We start from the raw sequence: 24,263 nt of genomic DNA, 5'->3' as shown, positions 1-24,263 counted from the left end.
AAGGCTCTGGATGTGAGAAGGGCCATGGCTTTTCAGGCTGCCCTTCCTTTTGAGAGGCACATCCAGGAGGAAAGTACGACCAACCAAGTGTGATGCTCATGAGGGGTGGGGAGTTTGGTCACTGCCACGAACACTTCTGGTCCAGAGAACCGTGGAAAAGGATCAGATGGAGAGGCAGCCAGTGAGAAAGCTGTATGTCCACAGGGGCCACATCAGGCTGGTGAGGGAGCAGCCTGCCTGTGCGCCACGGATCTTAAAGGGGCTTAGCTCAGAGAGACAGGATGGGGGAGCCTGGGCTGCAGTGACCCAGGGACAAAGGAGGAATGAGGATAAGACAAACACCGTGTAGACGGCAGAATGGTCATGTCGCTTGGCCCTAAGATGGGGAGCCTGCACAAACAGGACTGGGACAACAGCAACCGGGGGGGTAGGGGGGTAGGCAGGAGATTGCTTCTGCATGATCACAAGACTTGCAGAGCTGATCTGCTACGGACTTCACAAAAGAATGTGGACTGGAACGTTAGTGGCATTAAATGGCACCTTCTTAAATTTGATCTACGGAATTAAAAAAAAATTTAACCAAATCAAGTACTTCACATTAGTGAGAGCAATGTGGAAGCCTGGGCTGGACACGCCCCCAGCCCCGGTTACTGATCTCCCGCAGTCTCAGCTCCTCCCTTTTTAACCGTGGACCTGCAGCGCCCAATGCCCGGCAGCACCTCACAGGACGGCCCCGGCCAGGTCAACGGCTCTAAATACGGGGCCCCAGGCCCCAGTCCCCAGCACTTACTGGTGCTTTTCACTCTAGCTTTCAGCTGCGCAGAAGCCTTCTTCTTCATCTTTGACTTGGGGGTCTTGTCTCTGGAGGCCAGGCTGGCCTGTGCAGATGCCTTCCGAGTTCTGAACGTTTTTGTGACTGTGGTTGGGTCTATGGGGTCGGGCATGCTGCTGAAGCTCTCCAAGGACTCTTCGTCGAACTGCCGCCTTCTCTGGCTGGCCTCGAGCTGACCTGGGCGATCGCCGTGGGCAGTTTTCTGCCCAGACGCTGCAAATCCAGTCTTGACGAATGGCTTCTCGAGACCCCCTTCTTGCTCAAACAGCCAGGCCGGTTGACTGCTTTCCACCTCCTCTTCAGGCTGCTTTTGGTTTCTTATCAGGAAAACAAAAGAACTTTTACCCGATACATTTCTCCACTCTCCACCCCAGGGGCAATCCCTTACACTTCACACCGAGAGGCAGATTTGGGGATGCAGAATCACTGGGGGCCAGTCACCAGAATGTTTCCACAGAAGTCTGTACCACAGCCTAGGTGAATGCTGCCTAAGTGGAGCTGCAAACCAGGCTTGTTCTAAGACCCCAAAGCACAAGCTCTTTCTTTCTCTGGCATGAGACTGCAGCAGAGAACAGATAGGAGTGCAGATACTCCCAGGAAAAATGGACTCTGAAGTGGAGGAGAGGGATAGGACTGAGGGCCAGCTAGTTCAGACAGAACCAAGGTTTGTCAAGGCCCATATGCTGCCCTGCTGGTCCAGAGACACACCCCACCCCTATGGTTATTCTGGGCCTGGGCTGAGCCCCAAAGGTACCAACTCACCATGTGAGGAAGACTTCAGAGAAGCCTGTGATCGTACGGAGTCTGCTTAAATTGAGGGAGTCCCAGATCCTGCCCAAGGAAAGCAGGGCCCCAACACTGCCCATGGACGCCTGATCAAACTGGACATTCGGATCTACCCCAAGAAGAGCCTCCCGCATTCCTGGTACTGTTTCCAGAGCTGGGATGGCTGGAAGGAGGACCTAGCATTTGTCTGCCAAACAAATGGTCAAAGCCTGAGAACTCCCCAAACCCAGCTGGCTGAAGAAGGGGACCCACCAGACAGCGAGATGAATGAAGAAAGAGGCAGACTTGCTTCTCTGTATGAGTGCATGAAAGATGGGGCCTGCCTGGAAGACGCATTGTTACAGTTCAGAAACACCTGGCTGGGCTTACTTCTTGTTTGTTTTCTGGTTCTGTGGCACAGACCTGCTCTGTCCAACAGGAGGTTTTATGCCTCCTGTCCTTATTTTTAGTGCCCCAAACCTTCATCTCCAAACATCTAGGTTAGAAAATTAAGTGGAACCCCTTGTCTGGGAAACCAAGCACAACTGTCTGAAGAAGATTCCAGGGCCCTAGAATACCCCTTCTTGAGCAGCTCTGAGGCCAGCGCTGTCCAGCTGCCCTGAAGCACGGACCTAGGAACATGCCCACAAACCAAGTCTTGGGAGGAGCCTCTTCAACCCCTCTGTGTGGACTTGCTCATGCTGCAGGCAGCCCTCACAGCCTGGAGCCCTTTCACTCTGCAGCCCCAGCCCCTAGGGGCATGTGTGGGTGTGTGCACTGAAGTCGGGCGGGCTCTCATGGAGCAGAGATAAAAATCAGTAAAGGGGGGAAAGGGTGTGTGTGTGCACACCAATGGGCTAAGGCCAGCAGCATCTCAGGGGGATCCTAGGCCAGAAGGCCACTCAGACTGTGGCCATCCTAGAGCCAAGCCTTCAACCAGCTGATCAAAGGCCCTCAGGGCAGTCCCTGTGGCCAACAGCAGGTGTATGGCCTGACAGCTCCCCTTCTTGGCTATCCTGTGAATATCCTTCACAATTACACTTTCAAAGTGTACACTGATGTATCAAAGGGTCAAAGGGTGCGTGTGCACGCACACACGTGTGCCCACACATACAAACACCTTGCTCCCCCCCACCTTCTCTGTGAATAGAATACCTTTGGTTCTCGGCTCCAGTGGAGGAACTGCTCTCGAAGGGTTTTGGAAATGCCACATACTCAGTTTTCCCTGGCATATTCTGATCTGTTGGTTGTGGCTGCTGCTCACCGGGTGGAGGGATGTTTTGTGCCAAATCTCCAAAGTTAGATGAAAACAAAGGGTTGAAATTCATACCTGTCAGAGTAAAGTCACAGATGTAACAACGCATACTAACGAATGCAATTTCTACAATGAGGGCATTTCAAGCCCGCAACAATGAAACCTTCTACACAGCTTTTTACACTCAGGGCCACTCACTTCAGGAACGGCTCTGAGGCCCAGGACCTCACCTGGCAACACTGTCCATGCCCACGCGGTCCTAGGAAGGGCGGAGGCCCTCCCTCACCACCCCTTCTCCCCATCCACACTGGTTGACCTTCCATGGCTACCCCAGGAGTCATGGCCGCCTGCCTGTGCGACCGGTGGCACGCGATTGAGTGGCTGCAGGAGAGGAACTCTTTGTCCGTTTAGTTTGGGGCAAGGCTGCTGTCTTCTCAGGGATGACAGACCTTGTGGAGGAGGTCTGCAGCCTCCAGAGGGATCTTGTGAACGATGGGGAAGCTGCCGAGGGCAGATACGTGAGGCATGATGGATTCGCGGAACGAATGCAGAGCTCAAATCCAACCTGGTGACTGATCTGCCTGGGTAAGGGTGAGGCTGCACAGAACTGAGAAAACAGGCCCGGGGCTGGGCAGTTCCCAGTGTCTGCGGCACCACCTGCCACTACCGGCGTGTCATTTTTTCCACTCTCAAATGTACTGAAAATCGACACTTTGATGCTCTCAAAACTGTGCGGGCTCCAGCAGGGGCTGGGCATTCTAGCTCCACAGCCTTAAAAGCCATTTCTAATTTTCCTAGCAAATGCGGTTCTGTGCCCTAAAACTGCCATGGATGATGAGAGAGCCCTCTAAACATGCCAGCAGAGAGTTGATGTTTCTCCCATCTGTCGCTCCTCAGGGCTTCTTCAAGGCTAGCTCACTCAGGATACAGGACCCCAGAGTCAGAGCCAGAAATGACCCTCATTTTACAAGTAGGTCACCGAGGCCCAGAGAAGGCCAGACATCTGGTAAGCTCTAGTGCCAGGATGAGAAGCACGTATCAATGCTTGTTGACCGCCCAAATGACCGTGGGCCCCAATAAAGCTCTTTTCCCACGCGTACCACCTCAGTGCTTCTTCCAAGCTGCATCCACCCGAGGACCCACCAAGCTACGGAGAAGATGCCCCAGGGACCAGGAGGCTGTGGTAACCCACGAGCCCAACCCCTACTCTGGCCATCAGAATGGAAGCTCTCTGACAGGGAGAGACCTGCTACACGCCAGGCACGTGATAAGCGACTGGTGCCCAGGGGCTTCTAAGCCGGCCACTCGGACTAGCAGATCTCGTGGGCCACGGCCTAGTCAACAAAAACACACAATGGCCCCGACTCCTCCCCGGCTCCCTTCTGATTGTGCAAGGATGGGGCAGACTAGCAGAAAGGGTGCACAGAGGGCTCTGATAGAGGTTACCTTTGCAGTTGGTAACCTAAGTGTGAGATCGAGGCCCACAGTGGCTGACAAGTGGACATGGGACAGGAGGTCCTGACTGCTATCGATCTTGGACCCATTCTTGCCATGACAGAAGCCAGAAGGTAAGAGCAGGTTGCAGTGAAACAGAACAAAGGATCCCAGATTCTCTCTGGGAAAATGCATAAAGGAATTGGAGAAGCTGATCTCATGTTATATCCCAAGGCAAGAGGAAATCGCTGGGATACAGGCCACTTATCCAGCTTGTATAAGAGGGATCGTCATGAGTGATCTGCACAAAAGAGCACCACACACAGCTGCAGCTGAAGCCCCACCATCTGCTGCGGAGACTAGAGTGTTATTCTACAGAGAACCTGCTAAGACCCTCCAAAGGAAATCCATCATTGATGTCTTCAATACCAAGTTGGGAAGAGGAGAGCAACTGGATCAAGAATAATGCATGACACCTGTATATCAGAAATCACTTCTTCAAGAACAGAAGTGGAAGGCACCAAATATGTCCAGCCCCAAACAAGACCACAAAAGCTGAAAGCGATCACACTGGAAACAAAGAGGAACTTATTTGTGATGCGGAAGTCCTTCCTAAATCCAACCACTGGCTTGTCAGGGCACAGATAAAAATCTGCACAAAATGAGAATAAAAACAGGGAAAAGACACCCCAAGAATCAAGCACCAGTTCCCTCCTGAGCTGTCTGTACCAGCTCCTTTGGACGAACAGAAGGACACAAATACAGATTATAACCATTCTGAAACAGCAGTTCAGCCGAAGCCAATCTGTCGCCATGAGAAAGAGGCCAAGAGATGAAAAAGCCCAGTCAGCAAACCCCAAGTCTATTTGCCAAAGAGAGCGAGAGGAGGGCCCCAAAGGAAACCCTGAGTTAGACTATCAACAGGCTTGTACAACCTTACAGAGAAGGAGGATGCAAGACCACGAGCCAGCCCGACTCATACAACAAAGAGGAGGAAGGAAGGAAAACCCACGTTAACAGGGAGCTTGAGAAGAGGTCTAAGCAGCCATATCATCCCGAGGCATTCAGTGATGAAACAGAAGGTGGAAAATGACGACGACAAACTAGGAAAAGCTCTGCAAGGACTCTCGCTATCAACGGCAGCAGGGCCCCGTCCTTGACTCCTGACCCCCCAACCCCTCACAGAAGAGGCATTACCAGTGTAGCGCAGGAGACTCTAGCACGGTCAGGGGAATCCACAGGTGTTCACAGAGATGACCTGTGCTAGAGGCAAGGCCGTCACAAGGGCAGCAAGGGAACAACTCGCCAAATATCCCAAAAGCGTCAGGAGATTCTTGGCACAGGCCAAGAGCACATCAACAGCAAGTCTCCTCTGCTCTCCTTGGAGCAGTGGAATAGGTGGAGCTGGTCTTATTTTACATCCCTTTCCTCAGCAGCATGAGCAATGGCCGGTCGGCTCTGATGGCTTCTGCCTCATCAGAGGAAAGGGTCACACCCCGGACATCTTAGACCCAGGGAAACACGGTGAGCAGGGGCTCTACCTCCAGTCGCCTCTACAAATTCCCTTGGAACGCAGGTGGTTATTTGGGTCTCACCCTCCGCTACTCTTTGCAAGTCTGTCAGGGGAAAGTACTCAGAATCTTCCACCGTCCCCCTCTGTGGCACTTTTCAAACGGCACAAAGACTCTCCCTCGGTCAGGCAAGGACGTCGAGCGCCGCGTCCTCCTTCTAGCGGTGCTTCATGTCCATTAAGTTGGCATGGCAAACAGTGGTGATCGGAACTGATGGATGCTCCTTGATGGCATCTCCACGTCACACTTGCTGCTATTTTAATATTTGGGCTCTGCTCCAATGAGCCTATGGTCTCTCAATACCGGTCCCTAGACAAGGCTCTCACGGGTAGAACTCCAATGGTAAAAATGAGTTGCAGAATCTACCAACTCCACTTGTTGACATCGTCTGCCCCCAGGCCCTGCAGACATTGAAGGAGGCCATCTCTGGCGTCATTAGGGCAAAAGCCCCACCAAGGGGGTGCAAACACGTGCTATCGTCAGGACCGGACTCCAGGTCTCACAGCGGACTCATGCTGCCGGCCAGTCAGTCGGCTAGCACAGAGGAAGCAGCCCCTCTATGCAGGCACCGAGCTAAGGGCTGTGGGTACAAAGACAGACAGAAGGCAGAGTGGTGGTGCGATACAACGGAAGGAGCCAGGGCTCGGCTCTTCCTACTCGGGTGGCTGGGGGGGCGGACAGTGTTCCTCCTCCCCAGAAGCAGGCTCCACAGCCCTTCTCGACACAGCGAGAAGAATGTTGCTGGGGAGGAGGGCTGGTCAAGGCTTGTGCTTCACTGCCCCTTGGGAAGCGAGGCCTTCCAGACCTCACCCTGAGCCTGCAGCTGCTCCAGACAGACTGGCTTCAGGGTTGCACTGCCTCCAGACAGAAGAGGCAGCAGAGACCCGGGAGGCCGTGGCTGGGGCCGTTACCCCCAGCACCGAGTGGGCCCTTGCCAGAGAGCAGGCCCCTGCCCCAGTGAGACATCAGGCATGGGCTTCAAGAGGTCTGCTCCTGGGTAAAGAGAACAGCGATCAGAGGTGCCATCTTGGGAGAGCAAACACTCCAGGGCCCTCCAAACCCTCAACGGAAAAAAAGCAGTCCCTACAAAATGCACTCCCCAGTTGATTTAAGCTGTTCAATAAGCCCAGGAAACAGAAGAACAATTGAAGTCCTTGCTGTGGACAGCGTGAAAACATTACCAGCAGTCTTTGAAAACATACAACCCCCTTTAACAATGGCCTTTTAAAAAAATTCACAGGTCAGTAAAGACGTAATTCTCAACAGCGTGCCATTTGTTTGAGCTCCCTTTATGGTCTCCGAATATGCCTGGTACAGGGGTCAGTGAGGTGGCACAGTGGACAGAGCACCAGCCCTGGAGTCAGAAGGACCCGAGTTCAAACCTGGCCTCAGACACTTACTAGCTGTGTGACCCTGGGCAAGTCACTTAACCCCAACTGCCTTTAAAAAAAAAAAAAGAAAAAGAAAAAAGAAAAGAAGAACAAATATACCTGGTGCAAATGAAGAGAAATGGGAAAATCCCGGGAGGTTAAAGAGACTCATGGGCTGGGCAGGGAAGCTGAAGGGACAGAACAAAGCCGGTGAGGGGGGCGGTGGCGCGCTGCTGCCTCGCTCCTTCCTGCCTGCCTTCTCAGGCTGGTGCTCACGCTGGCGCATCAGTTCACTCAGCATCTGTCTCAACCTGCAAAGAAAATGATGAGTCTGCTTCTGTGACTGCCCCAGAAAGAGGGACACTAAGAAATGACAGGAAGTCCTCCTGGGAGGCGGGGGCATGTGTGTCTATCCCGGGGGGGGGCCTCTACTGGAAAGGCAGCCCTGGACACACCACTGCCTCCAGGCCTCCCTTGCCCCTGGCTTCACTGGAGCAGAGGGAAGCAACTCCATTTCTTTTCTCGAATAGCAGTCTAAAAACTGAGGCTAGGGGAAATGGGATTCCCACCACTAGCCACCAATGCCACCAGCCATTTGGTGCAACGCCTGGCGTCCCTCACCTTCCTCATGATGTCTCTGCCACACAGGTTAGTGACTGAGGCTTATTAGCGCAGAGTCACCCAGCCCGTTAGTGGCAGAAATTAAAATGAGCTGTCATGAGTCCCACCTCTCTGGGTTAAAAAGTCCAAAAGCACTCTAGAGAGCCCTAAGTAAACAGCCTCCCTGCTCCCGTCACTCCCCAAGTACAGAGAGGAAAGACTCACTAGCAATGGAGGGGAGCATTATAAGGGCCCAGCAGAGTCGGCCACCCTTGCCCAGGCTCACAGAGCCAGGGGGCAGGAGGGCCCAGCCCCCGCTGTCCTGGCGACTTGAGCTGGTTCCTACCTCTGAACGTTACTCTGCTGCCATGTTAACTGAGTATAGCATTGGTTTAACTGGTGCATGATCAGATGGACCTGGGGGGATGCCACATTACTGGGCATGACGCTGTAGGGTCCCGTGAGCAGAGTCTGCAGCAGACACGAGAGGGTCTAGAACAGAAAGGCCCCGTCAGCGGTGCACCAGCGCCACCCAGCGCCGCCCCACTTGCATCCCGCCAGCCCACCTGCTGGTCCTGCATCAGAGTCTGGCAGATGCTGACGCTGAAGTCCAGCTGCTTCCTGAGCTGGCCGATCTGCTCCTGCCACTGCTCTTTCTCCTCGACGTACGAGAGCTCTGACACCCAGCGAAGGTTCTCCTGCCGCCGCATGCTGATGTTCTGCTGCCTCGTCTTGGCCAGGGGACGGTAATTTCCATCTGCAGAGAGAGGACGGCTGGCCTTCCACCTGAGGGGTAATTGATAACATGGGCCACTGAGCGCCACCTCATGGGGAGGGGGAGGCGGGGGGCCAGCCAGGGGAGGTTGGGAGGCCAGCGCCATCTGCTCGGCCACAGCATCTCCACTGCGTGCAGACTAAACAAAGCATGTCTGGAGGGGAGGCCGAGAACTGAGCAGGATCTCAGCCCTGGTGAAGACATCGGCCCACCCCATCCTAGCCCCAGTGGCACGTGGGGGGTCACTTCACGAGGTGCGTGCCACCGTTCGACAGGCAGCTCGTTCCTTCTAACTCGTGGGCTGCTGAGTCCTGACCAACCAGAACACAAAGGAGGCCATGGTGCTTCTGAGATTCTTCACAGAGATGTAGCCAAAAGCCAGCTAGGCAGGACTTTTACGTGAATGAGATACTGCAGAATCCTTATGGAACATCTCCTGGTACTGTGAAGGCCGACATGGAGCAAAGGGATCTCAATGGAGGGAAAGGCCTCGCTGATTTCTCCAGCCACAGCCAGAAGGAGCCCTGGGCGATGTGCGTCCGTCTTCTCCCTCCCCACTCTGACCTCGCTGTTTCACCTGTGCACTAGGGTGCTAAAAACCCAACTCCGAACCACAGAGAGGAAAGGTTCCCTGAGGTGCTCCATTCCTTTTTTAAGTAGCTGCCGTGGCTGGGGGATGGTTTTCCCTGGGGACCAGGGCAGACAAGTATTCTGAAAAGCAAGCTGGGTGGTAAAACCCACTGACAGCATTCTTTCTCTGAGAAAGGAGGGAAGGTGCAAGGCCTGATGGACAGAAAGCGAGACCTCAAGCCGGGAAGAAGACACGGCTTTAAACACTCACTGCTCTGGGCCATGGGGGTCAACTCTGGAGGGCCAATATGCCCCAACTGTGTGGACATGTAATTAGGACAAATGTAACGGAACAAAGTAAACATCGTAAAATAAACAGCATCTCAGATCACGTCGATCGGTAGTGTCCCCCCACAGGACCATGCCACACCCTCCGTCTCACTCCAGGCAATGCTCAGGGAAGGGACTGAGCTCTGCTGGGGCAGAGGGAGTTTTCTCACTGAGACTTTGTGGTGCCGCTGAAATCACAGTTCAGTTCCCCTTCCTATTCTATGGGAACACGCATTCAGCATTTTATACAGCTGATTCATAAAAGGGCATTTGGGGAACACAAGTTTGGAACTGGGGACTCTGGAATCTGCAGTTAATTTTGATAATGGTTTCAGCTACGGATAAGAAGCTTTTCCAAAAGAGGGGCTGAAGAAGCTAATGCCTCCCAAACAAGACCCGTGAGCAATGACGGGACAGGTGGAGGTGCATTCCACCAGTAGGGGGGACCCAAGAGAACAGCAGGAGATGACCATGAACCCCTCCCCAGTCCATCCTGAAGGACAATCATCTGTCTGATTAAGTCAGACCCTTTGCTTCTAACAAGGATCTCAATACATGATGCTGCCTAAAGCTCCTCCACTGCTGTAAATACCTGACAACCTTTTACAGTGCTTTAGCAAAAGTAAGAAATGGTATCACTCACTGAAAGTTGAAATAAATGTAAGGAAAACAAGGTTTTTTGTTTTCAGATAAATGACTGGAAACCACACTTTCCCTCTTCTAGAGACCCTGACAACACTGCTAAATGTCACAGCTTCACGTGACAATGCAAGGGTGTAAAGACCTGGGGGAAGACCAAGCCAGGTACTACTCCTTAAAACAAGGATCACACAGAAAAACAAAAACAAAAGCCAAAGTGGGCCATTCACCCCATCCCAACCACTCGTCAGCACTCTCCACATCTAGGTCACCCCCAAGATGGCAGAGTGTGGGATACAGATGAGCTCGGTGGGCCAGCCTCCCTGCAGGCATTGCCACCTCCTGGGGGATCTGGTGACCAGGCCCTTACACGCCTTCTCCCCAGGGCACCACTAAGGCCCGGCAGGCACCCAGCCTTCCTGACTCCCCATTCTGCGGTCTTTCCTCTGCCCTGCCCCTCCAGAGAAAAGGCCCCACACTAACCTAGCCTTGTCCTCCTTGGCCCCACGGGGATTATGAGTCACGCCATTAGGAGGATACACAGCAAAGCCATCATTGGAGCTGGCGTCCTCCTCCTCCTCCTCTTCTGCTTGAGTGACTCCGTCAGAAAGGTACCCGTCTTCTTCGCCTTCTTCATCCAGGGCACACTGGGTAGAACCTCCCCAAGTTGCCATTGTTCTAATGATTATGACATAAAATACAGTCAATTTTGCCCACATGCCAAATATCTTCAGCCATAATCCCTGTTACAGACATGCCATGGCTAATGCTGTCACTGCTGGAGGGGCGCTGCCCCTGGCCTTCCCAGACCAGCTCTGGCAGCTCCAGTCCTAGCTCCCTGCAGCTAGCTCTCCATCCCTGTCTGCTGCTGCCAAGGGCAGCCACGCCAAGAACGGCGCCCCAGCTGCCACCTGGACTTCCAGTCTCTGGCTCTAGGACAGTTATTGTCCTCACTGGTCCTGGGCCGTCTGGCGCCTCATGGGAATGAAGCTGAAGGCCGCAGGAGCTCCGGGGGTGCTGTCATGACCGGCAAGCACATCAGGAGAGGCAGGCGCATCTGGGGAGCGAACAGGCAGTCAAGGCAGGCTCATGGCCAGGGAAGGACCACCTCTACAGAAGGCTGGTGCAAATGAATGTGCTATGGAAGGGCTTTAAACTGAGGAGGAGGTGGACCCACCAAGACAGACCACCACGGAGAATATCTGAAATGAACAAATGAAGAACAGGGAGGAAGGAGCTCCGCAGAGCGCAGAGCGCTGGTCTGGGAGCGGGGAAGAGTAGGCACTCACCAGCTGTGCGCCACTCTGGGCCGGTCACAACAGCACCAGCTCTCAGGGCCGACGTGAGGAACCGAGGAGACCAAGACTCTAGAGTCCTTGGCACTAGGATGTGCTCTAGAAATGCCCGCTACTGTTATTATCAGGTCCAGCCTCGGGCACTGCACCAGTCCCTTCAGCGCTGCCTGCCTCAGTTTCCTCAACTGTAAACAGCACTTACCAAGGTTAACCAAGGTTAGGAAGGGAGGGGGACCAGCATTTATTAAGTTCCTACTATGTGTCAGACATTGTGCTAAGCACTTTATGGGTATCTCACAATGACCTGGAGGCAGGCCCAGAGCTCTCCGCACTGTGTGCTGCAAACTGTATGCTGATGAAGAGAGTCACAGAAAGACGTGACCTATCACGTCTCCACACAAATGCCCAGTACCAATGGCTAAGATGCAGGGAGCGCCCCTCCCCACCACCGTCCTGTGAGGTTTTACACATTGGGGAGCAGCCTTCAGGAAGGGGAGTGCTGGCGGCAGCCGCAAGTAGGATCTGAGGTGTGATGAGACAGGTTCAAGTCTGAAGCCATGCAAGATGGCCTGTGGGGCCTCAGTGGGCCGAGCACCAGGACAAGGGGAGGCCAGGAAGGGCATCACTGGAGCACAGTACAGAATGCGTGGATGAAAGGAAGAAGGCGACCATGAGCCCGCCAGAGCATCACAGGAAACGTCGGTGCTGACGCTGCGGGAGGCAGCTCCGTCTGGGCCTACAGCTATTGATTGCCACGCTCCTGGCCCAATGGGAGAATGCTCCTTTAGGAGCCTCTGACGAGGAGGAGATAAAAGCCCGTCCTCCACTGGCCTGGCCCTTGCTCTCTGCAGCACAGAGCTGAAATGGGAGAGACTGCCGCCCAGAACTCTACTGAGGACCCCCGCCCAGCAGCAAAGGCAAGCTCTCGTGAGCACAGAGAGGAAGAGGAGAAGGGGAGGAGTCCAAAGAGTCAGATGTAGATGTTTCTAAAGCTGTATGGACGACACAGAGCCAGGGAAGGATAATAGTAACTACTAATGCTTGGGCAGAATACTACCACTACCATTACCAGGACTAGCTCACACTTATATAGCAGCTATTGCATGTCAGCCACTGTGCTAAACACTTTCCCATGATTATCTTACTGTATCCTCACAACACCCTAGGAGCAAGGTGCTTTTCTTATCCCTCTTTTACATCTAAGGACACTGAGGCAAATAGAGTGAAGTGACCTGCCCAGGGTCACACAGCTAGGAACTGTCTGAGGCTGGACTTCCTGACTCCAGGCCGGGTGCTTTGTGCACTGTGGCACCCCCAGCCTGACAATCGCTCAGGATGAACAGAAAGCGAGGCCCGGCCTTGAAAGAATGGCACCGGGAGCCTGTGGCTCTGGGCAGACACAGCGTCTGAGGCCAACGAGAAGGCACAGAAGAATGAGCAACACGCACGATGCTTCCCCCGACTGGGACGCGGCAGCAAGGATATAAGCACCGCAAAAGAGCCAATGGGATAGACACGAGAAGGGCGCCATGGCCCCCTGAGCGCTCAGTGGAGCACGAGATAGTGGCACCCAAGAGAGGCTGGCCTCTGCACTTCAGCAGTGAAGGAAACCAAGGCGCAAACGCCTTGACCAGGGTCCCCAAGCTACCCAGGGAAGCGTTCGGGCCAGCATCTTCTGAACCCAAGACCGGGGCTGCTCCCTTCACTCTACCAGACCAAGGTCAGACCAGGTAGAGCCCAAGAAATGGAGCTCTGGAGCTGGGTTATAGAGACCCAGCAGGCCTCAGGGGAAGATGGTGAGAGAGAGACAGAGACAGAGAGAGAGAGAGAAGGAGAGAAAGGAGAGGGGTAGGAGAGGAGACAGTGCACCAGAGTGTTCCAGAGTTGGCCCCATGGCCAGGAAGGGCAGGGAGAGCGCACTGAGATGGGCCAGCTGTCCAGAGGAGCCGGGTGCAGAACAAGTGGCTCAGGCGGGGTTCTTACTTCTCCGTTCTGCTCTGCCGCGGGGTGCACGGATTCTCAGAGACATCGCTCCTGACTGACACGGCGGCTGTGGACCCCGTCTCCGTTAAATCTCGCCTCCGCTGGTGCTCAGCCATGAGGGCTTCCAGCTGCTTTCTTCTCTGTCGTAATTCTTCCCTTAAAATCTCATGTCTTCGCATTTCTGACCACAGCTGTTTAAAAAAAAAAAAAAGGAAAGCAAAGTGAGCTCCAACAAAACACTTAGGCAAATACACGCTGCCAACACCTACTTCTTGATTTGCCGTTTAAAAATAGCCATTTCAAAGGCTGAAGTATGGGCTAAAAACACCAGCTTCCAATAAAACTTCCTTTTTGAGGGCTCAGCTCAGCACAGCGCTCAGCAAGCACACAGCAGACGCTTAATAAATGCCATGGACATGGAAACAAAAGGCATACAATGAAGGTCGAGCCGGCACCTCAATCAGAAGAGAAACATGGCAGATGTTCACTTAGGCTGATGAAAACGGATGCCAGACCAGTATTTCCCACACACTTTTCTAAAAGACTGTATGCTCTCTAGAAAACGAATTCAGACAACAAAGTCAAACCCAGGACAATCCTGCTCTCAGAAAATTTCCCCATTTGATATGTACAATCTGATGAAAGAAACCAAAAACACCTTGAAATTGCTATGAAATGGTGCCAACAGTGTCTCGGATACACACTGATAATTATTTTTAGACTCAGATTAAGCCTGAAAAATTGAGACCTCAACATTTCCAAGAGTTCTCTTTTTTAAATCTAAATCTGCATCTTGCTCAGGGAGGGCGGGCACGTCAGCCATGTGGCTGCTTGAGCAGACGTGAAGCCTCGACTCTCCAGAGACTTTTCAAAGCAGACCTGAAAGGAGCCTCACAGCAGAGGCAGAGGCACCACGCATACCCCTCCACCCCCACCTACCTCGTTATCTGCCCCCACTGCCCCAGCTGGTTCTTCTGCTGCAAAGCCTGCTTTGTGGGCAGGGCTGTTGTCACGCTCATTCACAGCTGGTGTGGAGGTCAGCGCCTGCACGTGCTTCTTAGAGGAGCAGTTACCCACATTGGCAGGAGAAAGCTGGAAAGGGAGTCAAACAGGTTTGCCTCCCATAGGTGAACATTGTAAGTCATGGTTCTGCCCCACCCCCAATGGGAGCCAAGGAACGACGACTCACTGGGGTCCTCAGCATCGAGATCACAAGTGATCTCAGAGGCCTTTCACAGGGCAGATGGGGACACTGAGGCTAAGTCTCTCTGAGACACCCCCCCCCACCAGTTCGAGAGAACCTGGTGCGGGACACCTGCCCACGGCTGGCGGAGGCGGCCCTGGGCCAGAGCTACCTGGAGGTCAGGACACGCCTTCTGCAGGGCCTGGATTTTCTCCTGAATCTCAATCAGCATCTTTCTTTCCTCCTGCAGCTGTTTGAGTTCTTTCTGCTGCTGCTGCAATTTGGCTTCATAGAACTTCTCTCTGCCACAAGAGGGAGGTGCCACATGTGCCCCTGACCAGGCACCAGAGGCGGCCACAGCCGAAGCCAGAGTCCCCATGGCTGAGAGAGCATACCTCGCCTTGTCGTTGAGCCCGGCCTCCTGCGCCTTACTGCTGCTGGCTCTCACGTTATTGGAGTGCTGACTGGCCTCCGGCTCCTCCACTGGGAAGAAGTCCTCCAGGTGAGATGTGCTGGCTGAGATGGCGCCGGGCTCACCATTGTCCTCCTGTGACACGAGTGACCCCAAACCACCAGCTCCATCAATGGGATCCCGACACCCACAGACACCAACCATCCCAGCCTCAATGGCCTTCTGGGATCACTCTTTTAGCCCCCACAGAGCTGAGTTGGCAAACAACGACTAGGATTCGGACAAGATTGTGAAGACGAAAGTGATTTGGGAACAGACACCGAACCACCCGAGACCCCAGCCAAGAGAGGAGTCTGGCTGGCACCCTCCAACTGCAGAGTGTCCAGGCTGCCCGAGCCCCCGAGTTGAGAATGGTCCATACATTGTAGGATAAGGTTTCATCACAAAGCAGATAAAGAAAGCTCAAGGGTGGACTGCTTCCTCACCAACCTCAGGAGGAGCAGAAGAGAAGGTCTATAGTGAGCGGGACACACATGAGGTAGCAGGGCCCGAAAGCTCAGCCCCTTGTCACCTGCCACCTCCACTCGAATGGGTCTCACCCTTCGTGCGGGGGTCACCTCTTCCCCTCCGGCCTCACCTGCACCATAGTGACCAGATCCTGTAACTGTCTCAGCTTCTGCTTAGCAGCCATCAGCCTGCTGACCTTCTGTTCAAAGTCAGGGTCCTCGGGGGCATCGTCCCCCAAGCTGCTTCTGTGAGTGGATAATGACGCTTCGCTGCCTCCGTCCTCTTCAGCCTCTTCCTCCTCCTCCTCATCCTCCCCCTGTCCTCCACCGAGATCTTGTACTCCCTCTCTGTTATATCGGCACTCTACATGGAAAATCAATTCGTCAGTGGAGAAACATTTATTAAGTGCCTACTGTATTTCAGGCCCAGGGGATACAAACAATCTAGTGGAGGGGAGAACAACCAATGAATCTGAGATGATACTAATGTGATAAATAGGAGATAAACAGGAAACAATGATGAGGAAGAAGGCGCTGGAAGAAAGAGGGGTGGGTGAGAGTTTAGGTGGGACTTCCAGGAGACTGGACAGGCTGGACGCCTCCAAATGTCAAACACAGCATTCTGCCCAGGATCCTGGAGGTGACAAGTGCTCTTACAGACAAGGGGCACTGTGTGCGTGTGTGAGAGCCTGAGACACAGCCCCGCGACGTCAGAGGGAGCGCTCGTCCAGCGCCGGGGAAGGCAGCGCAGGTGCCTGGCGCCTGCTTACCGAGAGAGGAGGACACGTTCAGGGGGCGCAAGTTTGCGGCGGATCTGTTGTTGATCTCACAGTTGGCGTTCAGGCTTCTCCCGTCCCTGTTGTTGACGACGCACTGTGCGTTCATGTTACTGTTCACTTCGGCCCAACCTGCAGTGCCCTGGGGGTTCCTAAAGGGAGCCAGAGTCGCTGAGGCAGCTCCTTCTTAGGGCTCCTGCTCAGCCAAGTCCAAGCCTCCTGTCTCTGGATGAACCCCTGAACCGCTGCGCCTTGGCACGTTCATCCCCCCACCCTCACCCCCTCTCACTCTGGCTCCTCTGGGAGGGCTGCAGCGTCAGTGAGGAGGACCTGGCTACTACGGAGGAAGGGGAAAGCCAAGCCCCACGCCTGGGCTCCACCAGCACATGCCAGGGCTGCCCTGCCCGCTCCGAGGCGAAGCCCACAGAGGGCAGAGCCCAGGGCCTGGCACCCAGGGAGCACATCAGTGCCTTTACTCACTGACTGCCGGGTGCTCAGACTCCTCGACGCCCAGGAGGTGCTGGAGCTCCCCAGGTCCTTCCCAAAGCCTGACTTACAGAGACCCTAGCCCACGAGAAATGCGCAGGTTGGGGGAGAGAGGACGCGGAATCCTCCTTCTCACCGGATGTTGGTGATGGGCCCAGGGTTCTCGTGGTCCGAGTCGTATTCAGATTCTTCCGTCTCGTCTTCATCTCTGGTGTTCTCATTCACAGCATCGGTCATCATATCTGACGTCTGTTCATAATAATGAACTAATTCCCTCAATTCATTCAGTCTCTTCCGAACTTCATTCAATTTTCTGCAGGACAGAGATCACCAGGCTCCATATAACCAACTGAGAGAAAGCTTCAAGATTCACTGAGTGATTTAAATGTGTCATCTCATCTGAATAATCTCACTATAATCACAGATGAGGAAACTGAGGCAGACAGCGGTCAAGTGGCTTGCTCAGGGCCACACGGTTATGCAGTGTGCAAAGCTGGACCTGAACCCAGGTCTTCTGGACCCCAGTGCTCGCTCCACTGCTCCACCTAGCTGCCTCACATCTAAACATTTTATTTCACAAAAATCCCCACAGATGAACCCATGCCGTTCCTTCCAACGTCCTGAACTGAGCACATGCCCCGCAAAGCAGCCCCAAAGTCCAAGTGGGTCAGCCCCAGCTGTATCTCAATTAAGTAGGTGGAGCTGGAGCTAGAAAGTGATGAAACCAGTGTCCCCACATGGCACGGGGAACAGTCTCCTTCTCAGACAGGCCCAGGGAGGTTCAGGAGATGATGGCAATGTACACAACTCAGGCTTTCCTGGGCCTTCACTTCTAGGAGGTGCTTGTTTGCCCTATGGTCTACAGAAATCGCCCTGCCCTGAGCCAGCACTGCCAGAAACAGCTCTTGGTAAAGTGCCCGCTCCGAGGGACCGACGATGGGGCCCTGATCCCTAAACGTAAGACGAGGCGATTCCGAGCAGCAAGCCTACCGGTGCCTACGCCGCCTTCCACGCCATGGCCTGCACTTCCCTGGAAGGACTTGAAGCACAAACAGCATTCCCCCTTGATGACGACGACACCCAGGAACCTTTAACAGCTGCACACCCTGGTTCCCAGATGTCTTTCCTACAACCTTCCAAGTGCCCCCCCAACCTGACCCCGTGCAAGGTCCCCACAGGGTGTCATGCCCTTACTGGAGCTTCTCCGTCGGGTTCAGGTGCTCTTCAGTTTCACTCTCATTCCGAGAAGCCAGCGCATCAGGCGGATAAGCAGATGAGGGGGCACGACTGGAGGGCTCTCCGTTGGCAGCTGGGACCAAGCCCACTGGGGCAGAGGCTGCTGAACCGCTGCTCCTTTGATCCACACTCCTCTGAGGGGAAGGTGAGGGCAAAACTAGAAATAGGAAAAACGGCATCCATTGGAAGCCAAAGTATGACCATGTTCAGTGATGCCAAGCCATCCACCCATCCATCTATCCACTGACCCATCCATCCATTCACCCATCTATCCACTGACCCATCCATCTACCTACCCACCCATCTATCCACCCATCTACCCCCCACCCACTAACCCATCCATCCATCCACCCTTCTATCCACTGAACCATCCATCCATCCACCCAATCAATCCATCCATCCATCCACCCCCCACCCACTGATCATCCACCCATCACCCATCTATCTACCCACTGACCCATCCATCCACCTATCCACTGACCCATCCATCCATCAATCTATCCACCCATCCACCCACCCATCCATCCATCTATCCACCAACCTACCTACCCATACACCCCTTCACTGAAACATCCTACAGTCCTCTTTTGGCTTAGGCATCCCTGCAAACTCTAGCCCTTCACAAAGACCCAGTGGGTTCACATCCCATTCCAAGGCCCCCTTCCATAGTCTCTGCTGCCTCAATGTTCCCATAGCAACCATATTGAGCTTCACTTCTCAGCAATGGTGAAAACAATAAGCAAACAATAAGAGCCAAGGTAGCTATAAAATATGGGTGGGGATGGCACATACCCATTCTCAAACAGTGCAGTCAAGGCACCAAAGGTGAGCCCAGGGAAGGTTGGAGAGGAGCAGATCTCTTCTCCAACTCTCTCAGAAACGCATCACAACTCATAGATCAGAGCTGGAAGGGACCTTAGAAGTCACAAGGTCCAACACCTTCATTTTATAGATGGGGAAACTGAGGCTGAGACTAACTACCCAAGAGAGGATTTGAACTCAGGTCTTCTTGACTCTATCCACTGAATTATCTCACTATCTCTTCAGGAAAAGTAAAGAAAATAATTTAAGTATCATTAACCTTCCTCTTACTCAGTTTTTCCAAATTCCAAACTTCAGCATATGACCTAACTTCTTACTTCATGCCCATTTTATTTTCCTCTCTGTGTCTCTTGTGTAAAAGGAACAAAGAGCACTGAACCTAGAACCAGAGAACCTGGATTCAAATCCTGGCAGGGATCCACGCAGGGGTCTGCCTGTGTGATCTTGGGTGAGTCACTAACTCTTTGAGCATCAGTTTCCATCTACAAAATGGCAGGGCTGAACCTGATGGCCCTTCAACTCTAGGTCTGTGTCCTCTGAGCCCCAACTCTGGCACCACGAGATGCACCAAGTGATCTGCATTGTAAGTCAACATCACTCTCACCTTTGGGGGTAATTCCACCCACCCACCCATCCACCATCCACCCATCCACCATCCACCATCCATCCATCCATCCATCCATCCACCCACCCATCCATCTATCCATCCATCCATCCATCCATCCATCCATTGTGGAAAAGGAATGTGCGATGCTATTACCCATCCTGTTCCATGGCCATTTTATTTATCCAAATGCAAAGATCCTGAGAGGCAAAAGAACTTTCTGAAGGTCAGAGTTTGGTAGTGAAAAAGTCAGGAGGAACATGGTATTTGGTACAGAGTAGGAACTTCATACATGTCTACTGCACTACGTGTGGAATTGTCAACCAGTCCAACCATTCTGGAGAGCACTGTGGAACTATAAAACTGTGCATACCCTTTGACTCAGCAATACCACTACTAGGTCTGCATTACACAGAGATCAAAAAAGAAAAAAGAGAAAGGACCCATTTGTACCAAAATAGTTATAGCAGTTCTCTTTGTGGTGAGAGAGAGGGGGTAGCTGAACAAGTGATGGTACATGATTGTGGAGGAATACTACTGTGCCATAAGAAATGATAAGGGAAAGATGGCAGAGTGGTTCAGAAAATTCCAAGCTCTCCAGATTTCCACCACAAACAAGATAAAACAGCATGTCAGGGCAAACGTAGAGCAGTAAATAACCAAGAGTTGAAGCAGAATAGACAACCGGAGAAGATATGAAGAAAAATCCAATCCAAGGACCCAGGTTTGGTCCCTGTGAAGTGTGAACACCTCCAGGTTAGTGCTGCTGGGGCCAGCTGGCTTGGAAGGCTGCCTCAGCCCCAGCCACTGGAACTTTCACCTCCTGGGCAGTGTGGCAGTCAGGTGTCTGTGTGGGGGAAGATTGAGGAAACCTCTGCTGATAAAGGATACCAGCTCCTGGGTGAGAAGGAACCAGCACATGCCGGTGAGTGCAGAAGCAGTGGGGGGGATGCCGCTGGCTGTGGGCACCTACAGGAGGGCAGAGTTCTTGGTTTCAGTTCCAGGCCAGAGAAGAGAACTGAAGGAAGATCTGAGGCCAGAGGCACCAACCCCCATACCCCAGGACTAGAGGTGATTATAAATAACAAACTTAAAAAAATGAGCAGCCAAAAGAGAAGGAACCTAACCATAGAAAGTTATTATGGGAATAGAGAAGAGCGGGGTTCATCTTCAGAAGAGGTATACTGAAGCAAAAAAAGCCTCTCCTACCCCAATGTTAAATGGTCACTTGTCTAAAAAGAATTCATAAAAGAACTTTAAAAAGACTTTAAAAATCAAATGAGAGAGACTAAGAAAAAAAAAAAGGAACAAGCCAAGAAAAACAAGATTATGAAAAGAAAGTCAGCCAACTGGAAAAGGAGATCCAGAATCTTCAAGGAAGAAAATGACTCCTTGAAAATCAGAACTGGATAAAAGGAAGCCAGTGAAGTTATAAGAGACCAAGAAATAATAAAACAAAACATAAAAAATGAAAGAACTGAAGAAAATGTGAAACATCTCATAAGAAAAACAATGGACCTGGAGATCAGATCAAGAAGAGAAAACATAAGAGTAATCGAACTACCCGAAAGCTACAATAAAAAAAAAGATCTTAGGGGCAGCTAGGTGGCACAGTAGATAGAGCTTTAGCCTTGGAGTCAGGAAGACCTGAGTTCAAATCTGACCTCAGACACTTGACACTCACTAGCTGCGTGACACCGGGCAAGTCACTTAATCCTGAATGCCTCACCAAAAAGCCAAAAAGTAAAAAAAAAAAATAATTCTGATACACAGTATAAGTCTTCTAAATTCAGAAAGAAATAAAAAGCTAAGGGGATAGGGAGGGATTTTTAGAGGGAACCCTACTCACATCACATCTGGGTTAAAAAGAGAACAATATTTACATTTAGAACGGTATAAGAGTCTTCTAAATGTATAAATAAGAAGGTGAGGGAATAGGATAAGGGGGGGGTAGAGAAGGGTGTTTAGATTAACAGAAAAAGGATAAGGAAGGGATCTTTGGAGGGGGGTAGGTTAAGTAACAGGAGGGCAAGGTAAGGGGTAGAAGTAAAGTAGAAGAGTCAGGAGGGATAGGAAATAAGAGACACACAAACATAAAATAAAGATCATGAGTAGAATTTATTCAGCAGGGCAGGTAGACAGTGCAGTGGATAGAGCATGGGCCCTGAAGTCAGGAGAACCTGAGTTCAAATCCAGCCTCAGACCAAACACTTGACATTTACTAGCTGTGTGACCCTGGGCAAGTCACTTAACCCCGATCACCTCACCAAAAAAAAAAAAAAAAGAATAAAAAAGAATTTATTCAGGAAAAAAGCTGCAGTAGTAATCATGATCCCAAAATTAAATCTCAAATAGATTTAATCAAAAAAGAAGAACAGGGAAACTATAGTATATGTTAGTCATATTAATCAATAGCATTTTGGACTATTTAAAATAACTAGACCATATATGGTTGGAAGATTGCTGTGTTGTATGGAATGATGAGTTGGTGGGCTCAGAAAAATATGGGAAGACTTGGGCTTATGAAGGAAGGTGTTATCTACCCTCAGAGAAACAGTACAGTACAGTCCTACATAGATGCAAATGAATGCCTATGTCTATATATGACTATGTTTACAGATATCTAAGTAAAGGTGTCTGTAAGTGTATGCATGTGCATAAGCATGTATATATGTTTGTGTGTGTATATGTATGTGTATGTATATACATATATATATATATGAAAATGTATCTACACTTAATTGTAGCCTTCTTGGGGGAGTGGGGAGAGGAAGGCGGAAAAAAGAACAAAGTAAAAAACGCACAGCGGAGAACAAAAAAAAATGACAAGGAAGCAAAGAGAAGCTGGCAGCTCTGAACACAATGTGCAGTATTTATTATAGAGGCTTTCTTGAACTGGAAATTTATTGTGGTCTATTTTGCATCCTCTCTTACGTTCTGCTGTGCACATGGCAATGCTTTTTCTCTTATTTTGTATTTAAGTTTTAATATGCAGGTTTATATTATGTTTCTTTTTCTTTTCTTATTGTACATTTAAGTTTCAGTATGTAAATTAAAAATAAATTAAAAAAAAAAAGAACTGAGAAGGAGGATGGTTTCCTGGGAAGACCTATATGAACTGATGCAAAGTTGAAATGAGCAGAACCAGGAAACCTCATACACAGTAACAATCTTGTACAATATCAACTGCACACGACTTGGCTACCCTGATCAAAACACGAATCTAAGGCAATTCCAAAACACTCATGACAAAAATATTACTATCCATCTCCAGAAAGAGAAATGATGAACTCAGAGAACAGAATGAATCAGATTGTTTTCTCTTTTTCTTTTTTTGGGGGGGAGGTGGGAGGGGGAAAAAAACATGGCTAACTGCACGGAGAAATTTGTTTTGCATGACTTCACATTTATAATGGGTTTTGTACTTCTTGTCTTCGCAATGGGGGGTCGGCGAGACGGGGACAACAGACGACTCAAAATCAAACAGAATCCAAAATTAAACAAATAAAGAAATGAATACCTGACTGGGTAGACTTCAGGTCCAGCAGACTTTTCTACACAGCTATTCCTTGGGCTAGGGACAACATCCTGTCCCTCCCCCCGACCCTGGCAGCCCCTGAAGACAGCCAGGGACCAAGCCTCCTCGTCCTGTCAGGCCCCTGGGGCTGACTCAGATGTACTTACAAGCAGAGTTATTGAGGTGCTGATCACGCAGTGTGTGAAGTTCCCCAAGCAGTTTGTCCATTTTCTGTTTCTTTTCTTGTAACACTCGCATTTTGGTAAAAAGTTGAACTTTTTCATCAGACAGCTGTTCTGAGACAGATGAATTCCTGCTTTGGGAAACCTCCCTGGTTAATGAAAGGCTTTCTGCTTGTCTCCTATTATCTGGAACAGCTGGGGCCTTAAAGAGGAAAATAACATACATGCATCCTTATTCAGATACACGTTTATGTGTTATAACAAGCATTAAATTACTCTGAATAAAAGAAGGTTATGTTCTGGCTTGCTTGTTTTCCTCCACATAAACCTACAGATCACTAGTCCCCCCCCCCCCCCGAGAGGACTAGTAGCCTCAGTCAAGCGAACCTTGTGAGGGAGCCAAATGCTACCACTAAGTGGAATGACACCCCCACTACAACCCAGGCACTGGACACGTTGAAACCTTCCTGTATTCACGGCGGGAATGCCCAGCCCTGGGCAGCCGAAGCACTCGGCTACCCAGAGCAGGGGCTGAAGACTCGACGTCCTTTCTCCACCATCACACCAGCACCGGGACACCCTCATCTGTTCCTACCTGCCAAGAATCACCTTCACCACTTCCCCTAAACAGGCTCAAGTCGTGCACACACTTTCTCTTAAAGATCTTTATAAAGTCTGACTTAAAATTCTCCCCAAATGGCATGCAGGGATATTCAGGGACAAGTCACGATTATTTAACCCCCCTCCCCCCACCAACACAAACCCTCAAACACAGGGGCACAAAGGGAAGTCAATTATTCTTATCCTTAACATCAAAGGAATGTTCTTCTGAGGAAGGCAGATTTCCGCATAACTTGCGCTGTGTGAGATAAAAGGGTACCTGGGAGTCGTGCAGCTGATTATGAAAACGCTGGATCAAGTCATTCAGCTCTTCATTGAGCTCCGATGTTATACTGATGCCAGATATGCTACCCGTGGTTTCCGTTACAACTAGAAAGCAAACAACAAAGCTCATTTTGTTCCCATGACCACAGGAGGAAGAATATTGTAGTAAGAGCCCCTCCCTCCTCCCAGGCCCCTGGGGTGCCCTTCCTGGCCTTCCAAGACTCACAGTATGACT

The 24,263-nt window shown here is 51.4% G+C and overlaps 1 protein-coding gene across 1 annotated transcript in view; it reads right to left on the bottom strand.

Moving 5' to 3' along the window:
• PCM1 (pericentriolar material 1) overlaps positions 1-24,263 on the bottom strand; it is an 82,239-nt gene that overhangs the window by 33,944 nt on the left and 24,032 nt on the right. The window contains 16 exon segments of the mRNA XM_078148557.1: positions 791-1,149; positions 2,753-2,927; positions 7,348-7,538; positions 8,174-8,319; positions 8,394-8,613; positions 10,625-10,819; positions 13,420-13,610; positions 14,359-14,511; positions 14,775-14,904; positions 14,998-15,149; positions 15,652-15,884; positions 16,291-16,448; positions 16,919-17,095; positions 17,977-18,175; positions 23,129-23,345; positions 24,024-24,133. Of these exon segments, the coding sequence (XP_078004683.1) occupies positions 791-1,149; positions 2,753-2,927; positions 7,348-7,538; positions 8,174-8,319; positions 8,394-8,613; positions 10,625-10,819; positions 13,420-13,610; positions 14,359-14,511; positions 14,775-14,904; positions 14,998-15,149; positions 15,652-15,884; positions 16,291-16,448; positions 16,919-17,095; positions 17,977-18,175; positions 23,129-23,345; positions 24,024-24,133 (3,006 nt within the window).

This window comes from Phascolarctos cinereus, unplaced genomic scaffold (genome assembly GCF_003287225.1).
Source record: "Phascolarctos cinereus isolate Bilbo 61053 unplaced genomic scaffold, phaCin_HiC Scaffold_9;HRSCAF=440, whole genome shotgun sequence".
Lineage (NCBI taxonomy): Eukaryota > Metazoa > Chordata > Mammalia > Diprotodontia > Phascolarctidae > Phascolarctos > Phascolarctos cinereus.
This window is presented reverse-complemented; position numbering and strand designations above follow the sequence as displayed.